Below are 18414 nucleotides of genomic sequence, written 5' to 3' on the forward strand. Positions count from 1 at the left end.
ATGATAAATAACATCCAATAGTTGTTCACATCTGTGCAATAGATAATACCTTGACAGGTCTCGTATCACCATCAAAATAATTAAATGTGCCATCAAATATTATTAAAAAGCATTTCTGCGCATTACCCAGGCATGGCCTAATGCATATAATGTCAACTCAAAATCTCATGAGGTGAAATATTTGTTTCTTTTCTTAAGAAGTGCCTGCCTACTAGCTTGTCTTTTGGTCACAATTCGTCCCGGTGCAGTGTCCCTCCTCCACTGTAGAGAGCATATACACAGAAGTTCTGTGTGACAAGGGCTGAGAGACACAATCCGTCTCTGTGTTGCTCTCCACCTTTTGTACAGAGCCCTGCACAGTTCTTACCACCTCCATTTCCAACAGAGATCAGTGCTCTAATTGACTTCCCTATGAGAAATTTACATTAATGCAGCAGGGAAAAACAATTGTGGCAAAAGCAAAGCATGTGTCTCTGCATTCACTGTCTCCGGTGGGGATGGCAGTCAATTTTGTCCTTTCTTCATGCGCATCCACCTTTACTTTCTCATACAGAAGCGAAATACTTATTTTGCATTTGCAGCAATGATGCCTTTACTGAAACATTAGACAAGCTCTCTGTTTGCATCCAGAAGTTAGTAACCTGAAGGCAGTACTCCTGAAGCCCTACCACTCCAGCAAACTCACGAGCTGGTCTTAGACAAGGTGCTATCTCTCTCAGACAAATCTGAAGTCTCTCACCCCTTCCCAGCAACCCACAATAATGGAATCAATGCTTACAGGACTGGTGCAAGACTTACTGAGAAAGTATGCAAATTGCTTTAAACAATCTAAGGCACTACACACATGTCATGCATTATTATTTTGTGGCTTGACTTTCTAACGGTTAGAACCTGCTTCACATTTCCACATAATGTGGAACAACATAAAGGGGATATAATCAACAAGGGGGAAAACCTTCCTCCTACCCTCAGCATGAATGACCAGAGTTATCTAGTGCAGTAATTTGCCTTCAGTTGACTGTGTTCCTGTATGCACTCAGTTTAGTTCCTCCCACAGAATGGGTAGCTCCCATTGATTTATTTGACAGAAATGAAATATGCAGTCTGTCATCATGAATCTGTCCATCAAATGAGAGCACCATCAGATGGTCTGTGTCCTCACCTTTAGAGACACCTTTAGAGGGTGGGTAATTACAAAAAGTGGGACGCGGGTGGCGCTGTGGTCTAAACCATAGAGCCTAGTACTTGCCCATCAAAAGGTTGGCGGTTCGAATCCCTGTGATGGAGTGAACTCCCGTTGCTCGGTCAGAGCTCCTGCCAACCTAGCAGTTTGAAAGCATGCCAAAAAGTGCAAGTAGATTAATAGGTACAGCTCTGGCTGGAAGGTAAACGCCATTTCCGAGTGCTGCTCTGGTGTCGGTGTTCTGTTGCACCAGAAGCGGCTTAGTCATGCTGGCCACATGACCTGGAAAAACTGTCTGTGGAGCAGACAAACGCCGGCTCCCTCGGCCTGTAAAGCGAGATGAGCACCACAAACCCAGAGTCGTTTACGACTGGACTTATCTGTCAGGGGTCCCTTAACCCTTTACCTAATTACAAAAAGTAGCGCCTTTTTGTGTTGGCACCTAAGATGTGTCTCTTCAGCCTATCAACCTGGTTTCATCTCTTTTAGGTGCCAGGCAAAAGTCCATCCAGTTCTCTCATGCTGTAAATGGTACTCAATATCATGTGTGTTTGGTTTTTAAGCTGCACCTTTTATCTCTGCTCCTATTCTGTTTTTACTGATGTTTAATGCTGAAAAGTTATGTTAATGTTTTGTATGACTCCCTGTTTGGAAACCATCCTAGCTCTGAAAGGATGGGAATAAATCCAATCTATAAATCAATACAAACGCCCCCTTTGCTAATATTCATGAACAGTTGTGGTTTAAGGTGGTTTGCTTGCAAAAGTGCAGCTCACATCATTTGGTAGCAAACAAAATGCATACCTTAAAACAAAGTCAGTGTTTTTTATAAACCTTTGCTTTCCTGGGCTGAATGCTAAAACATGCCTCATCAATTTTTAAAATTTCCACTTGCAGATACATTCTGTCATAAGGCAACATTTCCAACAAGCAAGTTGTAATATGCATTCCAAAACTACAGTCATGTGAGGAGTGAACCATGTGCCCACAGGAAACAGCTTTGAATCAGCTCTGTGTACAAGGGAGAAATTAACTTGGAAAATGCTCTGCCCCCCCCCCGACGCTATGTTTACCTCTGACAAACCTACCTGCTAGCTTTCACTTGGAAAGTACAGTGGTACCTAGGGTTACATACGCTTCAGGTTACAGACACTTCAGTTTACAAACTCCCCTAACCCAGAAATAGTGCCTCGGGTGAAGAACTTTGCTTCAGGATGAGAACAGGAATCGTGCTCTGGCGGCACAGTGGCAGAGGGAGGCCCCATTAGCTAAAGTGGTGCTTCAGGTTAAGAACAGTTTCAGGTTAATGGACCTCCGGAACGAATTAAGTTCTTAACCCGAGGTACCACTATATTTTTAAATCCAATGATTTGGTTTGGTTTGGTTTGTTTGTTTGTTTTGCAATTAGACCTGCAGGTGACAAATGCAACTTCTGGAAGTAAGGAACTTTCAGATCTATACCAGGTAGCAGGAGAGTGATCTGGGAAAGAAATCCCTCCTCTCCCCCTTCAATAGAAAAATATTTTATTAGCTGCAAGAGTAATAAAGCAAACCTGCTGATAGAGGGGATATTACTAGAGTAAAGAGAGACAATAACCACGTTTTAGGCTGCACTGCAGCGACACAAATACACTGGCAATGATTTTTGTCAAATCATCTATCTGCCTACCTCAGTGTAATTTCAAATTATTGGCTGTGAACTACTTTGCCAAGGGAAGCTTTTAGAAAAAAATATGCCCCTGGGGGTTCATCTCGCAGAAACAGCAGGTAAGGAAAGGATTAATATATCCCTGCAGCAAATGCAGCTCTGGAGAGTTCCTTTGTACTGGCCTCCAGCTTAGCCTGCTGCAAAGAGAGATGGGAATTGTGTGTCCAAATGTAAAGGGGAAGCACAAGGGAGGGTGCATGGAGGGGGTGACCTTTCAGTTTAAAGGCAAAGGCTGTGCTCCCCTAGCCTGATCCAAAGGAGCAATCAATATTAATTAAGTGGTGATGCAGTCAATAAAGGTGCTGGGCTTGAGGTTCAGGGGAGTGGTGTTTGGTGAAGTGATTTAGGACTTGGCCAAAGGACTACTCACCGCAGTGCCGCCTTCTGATGGATTGGCCAGTCCTTGGGTGCTCCTTTCCTGCTATGTGACCCTGGGCCCTCCTGCCCTGAGTGCGCCTCACATCTTTTCCTAGCAGCCTCCAGACTGGAGGCTAGGGCTGGCGCCTCAAACAAATAGGTTTGGGTTGATGATTTATCAGGTGAGAAAGGAAGACTGTAATTGACTTCAGAAACCCAGGAGCTAAATTGCTGGCGGAGCTGTTAGAGAAGACAGCAGAGGTTTCAAAGAAAAGCTATATATGCCTCTCTGCCTTACCTATGTTGCATGAGAAGAGAGGAGCCCCAAATCGACGGTGTGTGTGCTTGCATACGTGTGCATGTTCCTGTATCACAAAGGATGAGAAGCCCCCTCTCTGTGGTTTTGTTTCCAGGGTGTGTGCCTGTTTAAAAGGCATGATTTCCCCACCCGCCAAAGCAGCAGCAGCAGCCTTGCGGAAGTACAGAGCAAAATTGCTGATCCAGAGCTTTACAACAAAAAGAAGGCTGTTGCTGTTGTTAGTTTAAATGAATTGAGTAATTCATCTCTCCCTGCTCTCCCCACCTCCCCTCTCCAGTTGCTCAGCGCACCTCTATACATCATGCACTAAATTTCAGCTGACTCCTCGTTTTAAAGCCTTGGGAGGAGAGAGAAAAAGAGAATGGGGAAGGAAAGAAAAGGGGGAGGGGGGAAATGAATTTCCATAGTAATTTGTAGCTGAGCTGAAACAGAACAACTGCAGCCTAGAAATTAATTTATTCCTTCATTCCATGACGTTCTTGCGAGCTCCTCGCTCTTACTCTGTCCTCCACCTTATTAGTATGCACTTAAACACAAATTGAATTCTGAATAATTCCTGTGTCTCTAGCAAAGTTCCTTTCCCCTGGCTTTTCTCTCTCACGCCCACCACACCCACTCCCCCCTCCGCCACCCATCCCAAACTGCTGCTGTATTTTCCTGTGCAACACTACAGACATCAGCAAATGCAAAAATGCAAAGGCAAAAAACCCCACAAGTTTAACAAAAAAAGAGAAAAGTTTTAACTCTGTGTAACGTGCACTCGGTTACTACTACTCTATGCAGACCAAAGGAAACACCCATGCATTCAGGATATGCATTCTTAAGACTGCAGAGAACATAGAATTTATTTTGCAACATTTATTTGTTTCAACAGGGACATTTCTGGATGTAGTGCCTTGGAAACATGCAAACCAATGGAAGAACAGTTACCTACCAGTTTACTGATGGCAGAGGCTGCTGAAGAAAAGGTGGTGCTGGTAGTAGTGGTCACTTTTTGGTGTGCTGATATCATCATTGACATGGTGGCAAAAATGACAAGAGATCTCCTTTTACTCTTAAATCAGATCAAAGCCATGCTCTGCCTTTCCACCACATAAAAAGCTTCTGGATCCTCTCTTGCACTCAGCATACCTTCTCCTTTCCATTAGGAAATCATGCCCAAATAATCCAACATCTTTCTCATATGTGGTTTTGCTCCTCTTCCTCCAGGGCTTTGTAACACCAAGATAAAGTAACCTCTCTCCCACTCCTTCCCAATAGCAAGTCCACAGGAAATTTTTGTGAATGGCTTGCACAAAGATGAAATCAAGCCACTTACAGGCACAACTGCTCGCTTCACCCCAACTTAGCTCTGCAAATTCTCTCTGTGATATCTAGCTAGCTAGATATTTTACAACCCACCCACCGTCTCTCCCCCTTCTCTCTTTTCTCCTCTTCCCCAAGCCCACCGGCTCCAAATGCGGCTTATAGTCTTTGGTTGTGATAAACCCCCAACAATATTTATGCTGTTGCCTTAGCCTGTCGTAAATTATTTCAGCTCCCAGGAAGAGATAGCCCCTCTGGCTCTGCTGGGTATGCCATTTTATTTATGTTGCACTTACATACCTGAATACTGAACTCTGTATTTAAATAAGACAACAAATCAATGCTACAAGGAAGGAGAAAGGGGGAGGGAGGGAGACTAGCAAGTCACTAGGTCTTTCCTTTTCAAAGTGCTGAAATAACAAATAGATTTAAATAAACTGTTGAGCAGGTGAGAAAATATCACTGTTGCAATATAGGGGTGTGCCTCTTATATATCAGAGGGAGTGGGCAGGAGACTCACCATTAACATTTCAGTTAAGTCTCTGCTATGGGTAGTGCATTATCAATGGGGGATAACCAAATAGGATATTGCTACAGTCAGTATCTCCTGCCAACCTAGCAGTTCGAAAGCACGTCAAAGTGCAAGTAGATAAATAGGTACCACTCCGGTGGGAAGGTAAATGCCATTTCCGTGCGCTGCTCTGGTTCGCCAGAAGCAGCTTAGTCATGCTGGCCACATGATCCAGAAGCTGTACACCAGCTCCCTCAGCCAATAAAGCAAGATGAGCACCGCAACCCCAGAGTCATCCGTGACTGGACCTAATGGTCAGGGGTCCCTTTACCTTTACAGTCAGTATATCTTTTTGAGCTTGAGCTTCTCAGAAAGGTTGGAGGGTTACTAGTTGGTTCCATATTATGATGGATTTGAAGGTGTACTCAGGTGGCAATTTAGACCAACTTCCTAACCGCCTCCAAATGCACTCAAGACACCCCTGAAAGCAGCTTCATGCAAGAACATTTCTAGAAAGGTAGCTGTGTTTGCTGGTTTTGCTGCAACAGACTAAAAGCCTTGTGGGACCATGCAGACTAGCAAATTTATTATGGCATAAAGTTTTCATGAAATAGAGTCCACGTCTCCAGATGTATGATGCACTATCCTACGCTGGCAAGCAGATATATATTTTACTCTACATTGCAGAGTCCCACAGCTATGTGCATATACACCTGTCAACTTGAGAAAATGCTCCATGTATCTGATGCAGTGGGCTTTGTCCCATGAAAGCTTGTGCCACAACAATTTGCTAGTCCCTATGAAGTACCACAAAAGTGACTGCTGTTTTCATAGGAAGATTTCCTACACAGGTTACCACACTTTTGTAGCATGCAATGCAGACACTTGTCTGTTCTCACTTGTGTACAGGCAGCAGGAAGCCACAACTGGCAATGAATTCCCATCAAGTTTACCATGCAGCCCAAATGTTTTGCCATGCATGTTTCCTAAATAATATGTGTTCTTTAAATGGTAAGGATGCAAGAAGCGCCTGCTGGCCCACCTAAGCCAGCATCTTGCTCTCATGGTGGTTATCCTGTGGGAAACTCTAAAGCAGAACTCAGGCACAAAAGCATTCTCCACTCCTGTGGTTTTCAGCAACCAATAATAGCAATGTATACAGGAAAATAGTCTTGTGGGAAGCAGCCCTCAGAGGCAAGCTTATTTCTAGTTTTGCTCTTTTTCTTACTTTTAATTCTTTAATTCTTGAAAACCACACATTTGTCACTGGTAAATGAACGGGAGCTATGAGCTTGCTGGATGTTCGGAGGTGGGCAGAAGGTGGAGCTTAATTACTCCTTAATAGCTTACTTTGTCTCATTTGCAAAATAAAAACTTAACAAAAAAATTACAGTTCAATGTTTTCAGCTGAAATGAGTAGATACCACAGTGTTTTCCTTTGGTCTCAAGAAATGTCACAGCTATTCTTTCTATAATGAGTTGTGGTGCTGTAATAAAGGGTGGGGCGAAAGCCCTACTTTAGAAACATTTTGTAAAATAGTACAAGGACCAAGGTAAATTCCTCTTGATTTATCTATTTCAGTAACAGAACAGGTGTGAATGCAAATTAAAGAGCTGTCATATAGAAATAACCACGTGAACCACCAAGAGAAATATCTGAGTGAAGGAAAACCCAATGTATATACTCCTCTTTAAAGAACATTGTAAGAACACGTAAAGCGCCCTGTTGGATTAGACCAAAGACTCATCTAGCTAGTCCAGCAGTTTGTTCCCACAATGGCCAACCAGATGTCTATGAGAAGCCAGCATCCAGGAACCAAGTGGTTTTGTCCTTAGTTCAATACTGCCCTCTTGCTTGCATGATAACAGGCTATCATGGCTAGAGAGAACTTGCACTGCACAACTTGGGTCATACAGAAAACATGTGTAGCACACTAAAATCAGAAAGGAATTACTTTCACTTGTTTTCCAGAACAATAGGTGCACTAGGATCAGGATTTATTCTTATTGGTCTCTATCTTTCAATAGAAAGAATCGGGTCTGGATACAAATTAAGGAATTTGTCAGATAGCTAGGGATAGATCAGTGGGAAGGGCCATAGCTTAGTGAGGAGAGACTGTTCTCTGAAATACTGAAAACCTGCTTCTGGTCAGTGTGAGCAATACAGAATTAGATGGAACAACTGTCTGACTCGGTATAAGGCAGCTTCCTGTGTTCCTAAAAGGTTTTCAACCTCAGGGATTCAAAACCCTGCCTCAAAAGGCATGGCTCAGTCAGCCTGACCACAATAATATCTTTTGTTGTAAGCTGGCATCTGTCTCGGAAGACAATGGAGGAGTGTGCCTTTGGGAGTGAAGTCAAACCAGAGTTACAGCACCTGCTATGGCTTTAGAGACAGATACGGGAGAGACATGTTTTGTTGCAGCTGGGGCAGATGAAGGTGTCTGGTTCTGCTGATACAGATGCAGCATGGGGTATCTTTCCTCTGCACTCCTCCTCTGGCCACTGCTGTGGATCCACGACATGACCATCTGTCTCCAGGCACTGTGCTCGTCTGCAAGGGATTTTCACACAGCAGGATTGATGCTGCCAGGCTTCTCATTTGCAAACATCTTTGTAACACAGAGTTGGTCTGCCAACAGACCTGGGGATCCTGCCATCTTCCATTCTGCAGCCATGATCAAGCCAGCATAGACGTCACCGAGAGAGGAGTGTGAACATGCTGGGAATGTAGGCTTGGAAGAGCTTGTTTGAGACTCTGTTCCACCATGTGGTGCCCGAAATCTTCCACTCCCAAAATTTGCAATGGCTACTTTCAAAACACAATACCAATTGTTACTTTTATGAAGAGTATGTGCTTCCTATTATATATAGCTTTTAAAAAAATAATAATTCACAAGGATTATAAAATTTATGCCACTGTATGTGGTTGACAGAAATACAGGCTCGGGGTATAGCACAAAGGGACATGGCGCTGCAAGCTTGCTGAAGCTAACCTGGTCTACGTATGGTCAGTAACTGTATGTGAGACCACCTGGGAAACTGATATACAGCTCCATGAGTTCCATCATAGAATAAAAGCAATATATAAATGTGATAAAATAAATCATATTCCTTAATATGAAATAAAACTGAACGTCAAGAGCAACATTTGCAGAAGGCACAATCTATCAAAGTAATCTCACGTGTAACATTTGAATGAAACATTGCAAAACATAAAACCACAACCCTTTCACAAAATCCTTTCCGCCTCCAAACAACCAACCAACACATTCCAGATGAGGCACAAATGCAGCATGGGGGGGGGGGGAAATATCTCCGACAGAATAAAACTCATCATCAGTTTTATGACCTATTCCACCCAAAGAGAAATATCTTTATTTTAATACCCAGTTATCCTATGCTTTTTATGCATATAAGCTGCCCATTAAACGAAGCCGTATTGAATGGCGAAAGGGTAATCATAGTTATAATACAAACTTGATTTTTCCAGTTTTGTTTTACTTATTTGGCATGCTGAATTGCTATGGTATTTGACTGCCTTATATTTCAAATGGCTCTGCTCACTTAGTCTCACACAGGACAGGGGCCTCGCACGGTTCATTCATCAGAACAAATTGACACATTAGCAGCTTGGTGCATAACAAATTGACTGGCCATTCCTAATTATCTCTACCTTCACAGTTGTGCTATTCTGAAGAAGGAAAGCATGCCCATTATGAACATACGAAGCTGCCTTAGACTAAGTTCCTTGGTGCATCTAGCCCAGTGCTGTCAATTACAGGTGTGGGAAACCTGTGGCCACCCAGATGTTCTCCAATTCCAGTTCTCATCAGCTGCATCAGGACTTCCGATCGGATCGCGAGGTGGAAGCAAGTGGGTTTACCCTCCAGAGAGGGAGACCAGCTTCTAGGAGGCAAAAGGGGGTGCTACAAGGGCGCCATAGCCCCCCAACAATCCCCTGAAAGGAGATTCAGGCGCCAGGATCCCGGCGCTGCCGACGAGCGGTTCCCCCGGTCGCCAGGTATCCTCTTTTTTAGAGGAGACGAGAGTGACGGGGTAGAAAGGCTGGCAGTAGGACGCCATTGCTAGCCTCCAGAAACGAAGCCCCGAGCTTGTGCACTGGAGCGATTGGCTCTCCAAAAAAAAGAAAGAAAGAAAGAAAGAAAGAAATCAAATTGGAAACTTTTAAACGGACTAAAATATTATTAATTTGGACTTAATTCGATACAGATAAGGTGAAAATAGGAGGTCAGCCTTGTCTGGATTACCAAGACTACACAGGGACTATTCTCAGAACGGAACGGAACAGTGAGTAAAGGCAAACGGGGGTTGTTTTGGCGATAGGATTTCTCTCTCTCATGGATTTTTATTTCTAGATAGCCACTTTCAGGTAATATTGTTCTTGTTGTTTAGTTGTTTAGTCATGTCCGACTCTTCGTGACCCCATGGACCAGAGCATGCCAGGCACTCCTGTCTTCCACTGCCTCCCGCAGTTTGGTCAAACTCATGTTGGTAGCTTCAAGAACACTGTCCAATCATCTCGTCCTCTGTCATCCCCTTCTCCTTCTGCCCTCCATCTTTCCCAGCATCAGGGTCTTTTCCAGGGAGTCTTCTCTTCTCATGAGGTGGCCAAAGTATTGGTGTCTCAGCTTCACGATCTGTCCTTCCAGTGAGCACTCAGGCTGATTTCCTTAAGAATGGGTAGGTTTGATCTTCTTGCAGTCCATGGGACTCTCAAGAGTCTCCTCCAGCACATCTGGTTTAAAAGGAAATACACTAGCTTCCATAGTTTTAGACTGCACAACCGTTGTTCACATGGACTGTAAAAACTGTTGTCATATTTTTGCTTACTTGGTTTTGTCAACTGTGGGAGGTCTGTAGCTCAGTGATTTGCATGGAAGAGATCCTTGGTTCAGTTCGTTGTGCTTCCAGGTGGAGCTGTGGGAAAGCTTCTCCTTCATTTGGTCCTTCCTGAAACCCTGCAGAGCCACTGCCAATCAGTGTTGACAATACTGAACTAGATGGACCACAGGCCAGACTTGAAGCTGAACTAAAGTTTCCTTATTACCTGGATTTTCTTGAGTTCTGTTCTCTGTTCTGATGGTTGTTTTGGTTATTATGCTGTTTTAATATTGGTCTAAAGGACTGGAACCATTCTACTGCTTCACTCAGTGAATGGTGGTTCAGACTAAGATTAAATAAATAAGACCAAGCATTCTTCTGGCTTACTTGGTTTGTGGATCACATTTGTAGACATCAACATTTTTTTCTCTTTTAAAATATAAAATTAAAGGTCCCTAAATAAACTTGGTGCTTCAGCCACCTCTAGATCCAAAAGGATTCCTACCTGTGGCAATGTCTGTGGGGTGCTCTTGTCAATCACTGCCAAAGTAATCTTTAATATCTTGATCTTGCAGCCTTGTCTTCCTAAGAGACTTTCTCTAAAGTGCAGAAGTAATCGCCGTCAGAGCTGCCATTCGAACTGTTATCAATCCCTTGGCTTTTCTATTGGACTACTGCTAAGCCTTCCAGCATCTCTTTAAAAATGCAGGGCGGAGAGTGGGGTAGCATGTGGCATTCTGAATGCCAGACCAATATTTTTAAAATGCATTCTCCCTCTGCCCACCCATCCCCTAAATATTTATAAATCACAGGAGTTTCAGGTAGCCACTGCCATCATTAAAAATGGTCCTAGTGACCAGTGTCATGTAGGATGAAAGGGACTGAGCAGCCTTCCATATTTTGGGCAAATCCTGCTTGTTATTTTATCTTCTTCTGCCTGTTTTACTCAGAGGCAAAACAAAAGCTGGTGGCCTTGCAGAGAAGAGAACTTCTCCTTCCCATGATCACTCTTGTACCGCCTTAATTCTGATATTTTGACTTATTTTTATCCTTTCTGTGCAGAGTTGCTTGTGCACTAGGTTAGAGACAACCGCAATTTAGTGGTATATGAATTGTTGAGATTAAATAACTGTAATTCAAATAGAACAGAATACATTGTGATCTGCTGACCTTTGTGTCTGCTATCTGAGATGCTAAATGTTAACTGGCCAATTTCAAGGCTCTCTACCCTTATGCTTCTCTTTCTTTAAAGTGGACTTATGCAATATTAAAGAGAAAGGATGCCCTCTGACAGAGAGACAACTCCTCTGTAAAGTCGGACGCACGGCTACCTTACAGAGATCTGGCTTTGGGGACAGGAAGGCAGGCAGTGGCAGGCAAGTGACCTGCCCACCTCAGGAAAAGGCCATGTGTGGAAAGCAACTGTGACTCAAAGAAGTAGCTTAGTTCCACCCCGAGATTTAGCAGTAAAATACTTCATTCCTACACTCAAACTGAAAATGTCTTTTTAAATACTGGTAAGTTTGCAGACAGATACAATAAGCTTCATGGCAACTAACAGTACTTGGGAGTTGAGTGATCAGATGCATTTGGCTTAGCCTCTCTGGGAGATGCTTAGCAGCAACTGCAATTTTTCAGTTTAGATTTGTCCTCTTTTAGCTGCCTTTTCCTCGTCTCCTTTCACCTCTTGGATGCTCAGGAGTAAGCAATGAACTAGATGACTCCTGCTTTAATGGATACTGCTACGTAAATTCCCATCTGCTTTGTCCACAGGCTGAGAAGACAAAAGTAGCAGCAACCTTTGCATTGAGTAAGGGACTGCACGGCAGCCTTCTGAAAAAAGGAGATGCCACCTAATTGTTTCTGCCCAAGGGAACAGAACTAGTTACACCTTTCTCCCGAACAGTTTGAGCTGTCTCCTTCAATCAACCCAGGAGAACTAGCAATAAGCTACTGTTAGATCTTCCAAGAGCAATTTGAAGCAGCAAATCAGCATCTAGAAATGTACAAAACCTTTAAGCAGTAGTGCATTCAGTAGAGGATACAGCCGTAAAGTGTCCGTGTGAGAACTGCCCCCACAAAAGAAGTGGGGATAAAACCTAACTACAAAATCCCATCCTCTGTACTAAAAAAGCTTGCCCCTAATTCCAGGCATATGGGAGATTACTTCAGTCCTGATTTGTTCACAAGTAAGTACCTCTCCACTTGCTGAAATTAATGTAGTCTCCTTATTATCATAATCATTTCACAGGTCCAGAGCCTGCATTTTGATATTGTGCATTTGCAAAGAAGTGCCAAAGTTAAGCCTTGATGAAACTAAACAAAAATAATAAAAAAATGACAGAGCTGACTACTGGTAATGACCTTGAGTGACTCAGTTTTTAAGGTGGGGGATAAAAAAAATACTTCAGAGATATAACTCAGAATAGGTTTATAGGATATTGTTTCCAATGAATTTCCCCACTCCAGATACTTCACAAAATTTATTCATGAACTTGAAACGGTAGGGATGCAGTGTGGCACTGGGGATGGCAGGTACTAATAAGTAACTGGACCCCTCACATTGCTGGCTGTGGTGTTCTGATTAGTTTTTGTGTTGGACCTTGCCTGAGTCATTGGATGGCAGAGGTCAGACTTCCAATACCTGTGCCGCCTTCTGTGGTTAGATTTATACATGTTATGTTACCCTCATACACTGTTTAGAGAGGCCATATGTCTTATTTTACAAATGGCACTCCTATATTCCAAGTCTAGTTTAAAGAACCATAATGAGGGTGCTCAGGGGGCCTTGAAATTGACTATTAACCAGACAGCAGGTTAATGAAACATACAAACCACCTGATCACAGTTCGGTCACATCCATCTCCCACTTCAGTGAAATGTGTTTCTACTTGACTGTAGCAACTACAGTGGTGCCTCGCAAGACGAAAAGAATTCCGTTCCGCGAGTCTCTTCGTCTTGCGGTTTTTTCGTCTTGCGAAGCAAGCCCATTAGCGGCTTAGCGGATTAGCGCTATTAGCGGCTTAGTGGATCAGCTGATAAGCGGCTTAGCGGCTTGGGGAAAAGGGGGGGAGGAAAAAAACCCCGCAGGAACTCGCAAGACATTTTCGTCTTGCAAAGCAAGCCCATAGGAAATTCGTTTTGCGAAGCACCTCCAAAACGGAAAACCCTTTCGTCTAGCGGGTTTTCCGTCTTGCGAGGCATTCGTCTTGCGGGGCACCACTGTATTTTTAAATTTGCACAAACGCATATAAACTATAGCATATTGAAACATTAAGCAAATCCATGTCCTCTTTTTGCTAATGCATTCTCTTTTTGGAGACACATGTGTAAGTAGCCAGCCTATCTAAAAGGTAAAGGGACCCCTGACAATTAAGTTCAGTCGCGAACGACTCTGGGGTTGCAGCGCTCATGTCGCTTTACAGGCCGAGGGAGCTGTCAGTTTTTCCGGGTCATGTGGCCAGCATGACTAAGCCGCTTCTGGTGAAACCAGAGCAGTGCATGGAAATGCCATTTATCTTCCCACTGGAATGGTACCTATTTATCTACTTGCACTTTGATGTGCTTTCGAACTGCTAGGTTGGCAGGAGCAGGGACCGAGCAACGGGAGCTCACCCCGTCACGGGGATTCGAACCGTCAACCTTTTGATCGGCAAGCCCAAGCAGCACAGTGGTTTAATCCACAGCGCCACCCGTGTCTCATAACTACAGTGGAGTTATTGCAAAACACATGTGAATTCCATGCTGGCTTTGTTACAGTGAATAGAGAGGGAGGTGATGAAACAAATATATATAATTTAACCACTGTTGGCATTACCAGGTGGCCATGAACATGAGCATGAAGAGAAGGACTGGAGGACATCATCTGTGAGGAAGTGGAATGGAAAATTACTAAAGGGTAGATATAGCTTAAGATCTATATATAACTGTGGCAACAGGACATGAGGCCGAATTTTTGTCAACCTGTTGATTAGGATACTATTATTGAAGGATAGCACAGGGAGTAGCTTGACTCTGCTGGTTTTGCTGAAAATAGCATGAAAGAACAGCTGGCAGAAGGGGGACTTCTAAGAGAGAACTATCTAAGGCAATTAGCCTCAGTTTTACTGATTGAAGACAAAGTGACAATGTTTTAAAAAATAATTCCGGGGGGGGGGGGGTGTGGATTCAAGGATGCTCTGCCTGTCCCATCAGCGAAGCCTCACTTTGGGCTGACTGGGAGAGGTCTAGATCTTGTTTCCACCTGAAGATGAGAGACATGGGTCATCCTCTTTTGTAACAGCTGTCCAGAAGCTGTATGAATTATTGCTATTTGGGAGTTATCAGCTATGGTGGTTGAATTCTTATGGGCAAATTCACAGCAGTGTAGGATGCCTAGGTTCCTTCTTTGAAACATCATCCCATTACATTTAGGATGGGCGATGTCTCTATTATCTCTTGGGTGCCTCCACTGGACTCCAATTTATTTTTATATGTGTGTTTATTGTTGATGTATTTGGGGAGTTGGTTGCTTTAGGATGCTTCATGGGAAGCAGTAAATAACTAATAGCCTTTATTGCACTTGTAGTTGCTACATCGGGGAACAAAACTAGTTGTGTGTTTTCTTTTCTGTGGTCTGGAGTTTTGTTTCCCAGCCTGTTTAACCCTTACACTGCCCTGTGCCAGTGTTTACAGTGCTGAAATGAATGTGTGAGCTAGAAAAATTGTCAGGGAGTCTTTAATCAATAGTGGGAATGGGGGGGCCTTAATACATTACATCATGGTGTAACATAGAACTTGGTGAAAAGTCCTTATTTCAGAATGCTGCCTAGGCATAGAACACTATGAAACAGATGCCAGTTCTTTCCAGCCTCATCAACTGGAAGTTTCCTGTGGCCACACTAATTATTCAACACCTTCCAAAATGGCACGGGTGAATAAGCTGGGTGTGTGTTTATTATTTGAACAAAATGGGAGGGAAACGAAACACTTTGGAGGGCAGGGTGAAAATGCATGGTGAGAACTACCCCGAAAGAAGAGTGGCAAATGAAATTAATGGACTATGCAGAATTAGATAAAATGACAGGAAGGATCCGAAACCTGCGGGACCAGAGATTCTTAGAGGACTGGAGTAAATATTTGAACTATTTGAAAAGCAATTGTAATAAACAGATTACGCTAGTAGGACTGCAAGATGTTTTGTAAGGAGGGCTGTGCGAAATATTGCAATAAAGACTATGAAGAGAGTTGGACGATTAAAAGTAATAGAGAAAATAAGAAATGTAGACAAAGTGATAAAGATTGAAAAATCTTCAGATGTGGCCGATGGAAGTCCAAAACATTGTGTAAGATAAGAAAATATATATATATATATATATATATATATATATATATATATATATATATATATATATATATATATATATTTGCTTTCGTAGATTTTCACGGGTACAGGAATGTAGGTTTTGGTGTCTTCGGGTGTCTTCCCGTGTAAGAGTTGGGGTGTCTAGGCGACGTTTCGACGAGGTCTCACTCGTCATCTTCAGGCTGGTGCTTTCGGCTTCTTGTTACTAGTAACTGAAGATGACGAGTGAGACCTCGTCGAAACGTCGCCTAGACACCCCAACTCTTACACGGGAAGACACCCGAAGACACCAAAACCTATATATATATATATATATATATATATATATATATAATGCATGATGGGTTTGACAAATTAGAGCACTCAGTTGGAAGGAATAACGTCAAATTCGTATGTGACCTAACTGAGATATGGCAAGAAAAGCTGAAATGTTTGAATACATAGAGTGTGGGGAAATCTGACAAGACATCTGACATTTCTACTAATGTAGAGTCAGCAATGCAATCCTGTTAGAAAAAAAGGAAATTCTATTTTTAGTTGTACGTATTAAGAATAAACTGAATGCAATGGCTGAGAAAGAATGGCATCAATGTTCTCAGCATATGCTGCATGTCAACCAGAAACTATTTGGTCACAGATGGAAGTCGATTGACATTTGTTGTTGTTTTTGTCAATGGCTGCCATTCAAAAGCCCTGCTTAGCAGCAAAAAATGCCTGCATCATGCAACTCATTTCACATGGGTGTACGATCTGCACACCTGTTAGCACTGTCCATAGCCAGCAGGGACAGGTGACACGTAAATGCCACATGCGTTTATATGTGCCAGGATGGAAGAATATATGTTGAACTTATTATTGCACAGGTGGTATTAAGCTCCAATTTTCTCATATGAAGTAAGTGCAAGGACAGCCAACCAAACATGTAACTTTCTGCTCTAAATATTTATTATTTCAGAAGAGGAAGTCAACAATGCTTGGATCACCACTGCCTCTTATTAAAACTAAAATAGAAATAGAAACAGAAACACCTACTGTTTGTTGTCCCCGCTTCTCTCCACAAGAATGTTTGCCTGTATTAATGGGCACAGGCCTGATTTTTAAAAGGCTGTATTTATTTATTACTGGTGTATATATACTGTACACCACATTTTAGGGCACAATTAACAAGGGCAGTTTCGAAAAATATAATAACGTAACCATCCAATTAAAATCACATTGCACCCCCTTAAAACTGAACAGTAGCAGTTAAAACATTGGCTGAACTTAATAAAAGCAGCATAAATTAACAAAAACAACCTATTTTTTAAAAAGAGTTTTACAGTACTTAAAAAATAATAATCCTAAATCTTTCTAGGGGAGAGAACTCCGTAAGTGTGGGACCTCTGCCAAAAAAGTTGTGCAATAAATTACAGTCTTCACATGAATAACAAATAAACATCCAAATTTGCATTTAATTAAGCAAGCCTATGTGAAGTTCATGTAGGCTTGGGTCACTATGACTTTACTTATAAGAACATCCCCATTTACCTGAGTGCGTGCACATTTTATTATGTAAATATTTTCATTTTCCCCAGGACATATGGATAAGTGGAGCTGGACTGCAACAGCTTAGAAAACCTTTGGCCCTCCAGGTATTGCTGGACTACATATCCCACAATGCCTGCTTATTGCTCATAGTGGCAGGGGATAACTGAAGTTCAGCAAACATGTTAAGCCAAACCTTAGCAGCAGCATGGTTATGATGAGATAGGATGGTACATAGGCGCCACACAAGAGGAAAAGCAGCAACTGCAGTATATCCAACATACATTACTTCTGCGAGAGTGGCTTTGTATTTTGATTTTACACAGGTGGTGAGTGTACCTTTACCGCTCATTGCACATAGCGGCTTATACCGGGGAAGTTTTGATAGGGAAAACAGGATGTTTAGTGGATTTCCTTTTAATAAGATTAAATTATATGATGCATGTAGGAGAGATTAACGTGCTTAGCCTTTAAAACACAAATCACACTCCCCGAAAAGTCTTAAGAGTTTTGAATTAGAAGGATTTGCAAAGCTGAAGTGAGCTTGTGCATCTGCAGCCTCTTGTTGATTGTGGGATTTAATTAGCCCACTCTGGGTCCTGATTGTGTGTGGGAGGGAGGGGAAAATGTATTTTGCTACTTCACTAGCTGTTTTGTGAGGTTTGTCTACCTCTCTCTCTCTCTCTCTCTCTCTCTTTCCAGAACATGACTGACAGCCTGTTTACAACACATCCCTGATGTCATTCTCCTGATGCTACACCAGTAACAGGATAAACCTCCTTCAGTGGAATCTTTTCTTCCAAGTGCAAAAATGAGAGTGTTAAAGAAGAACTGAAAAGCAAGGTTTCTCCATCTGTGAAATCAATATGCCCAGTTTTGTTGGTGTGTAGCTGCCTCTTTGCTTTCTTCTGCTCTACACAGACAACAGAGATTCTTAGATTAATAGCTTCCCTACCTTCTACTAAAGACATTAACATGTGTTATATATATAAAATTTTACAGCACATACACACATACTCACAAAACTAAACATAAAAGTGATAATACACAATCAAAGAAATACAAATAAAACATAGTAGCGTACGGAAACTTACACAGATCAAATAGTCAACAATATATATATATACTGTATCATATTTCAATTCTTTTCTTCCAGTTGACTTCCTTCATCCGCAACACAGTTCTCTTTTCGTTTTTGGTAAACTATCTCCTTCTTAGTTCATTATTACCCATTTTCTTTCTGTTTTTAACTTTTATGCCATAATTTATTTTGCAGAAGTTAATCGAAACAAGTCCAAGTATTAATTAGAGCAGTGTT

General features: G+C 42.3%; 1 protein-coding gene across 3 annotated transcripts in view; it reads right to left on the bottom strand.

The window, feature by feature from the left end:
• Positions 1–18414, bottom strand: part of DPP6 (dipeptidyl peptidase like 6) — a 527660-nt gene that overhangs the window by 417858 nt on the left and 91388 nt on the right. Inside the window, exon 1 of one of the 3 annotated variants that reach the window (XM_081163563.1) lies at positions 4502–4745. The exons of the other annotated variants lie outside the window; for them this stretch is intronic. Within the exon in view, the coding sequence (XP_081019689.1) occupies positions 4502–4588 (87 nt within the window). The 5' untranslated portion in view covers positions 4589–4745. Of the gene's footprint in view, positions 1–4501; positions 4746–18414 lie in introns of those variants that run through there. 3 annotated transcript variants of the gene reach the window in all.

Source organism: Podarcis bocagei (assembly GCF_964188305.1).
Source record: "Podarcis bocagei genome assembly, chromosome: 12".
Classification (NCBI taxonomy): Eukaryota; Metazoa; Chordata; class Lepidosauria; order Squamata; family Lacertidae; genus Podarcis; species Podarcis bocagei.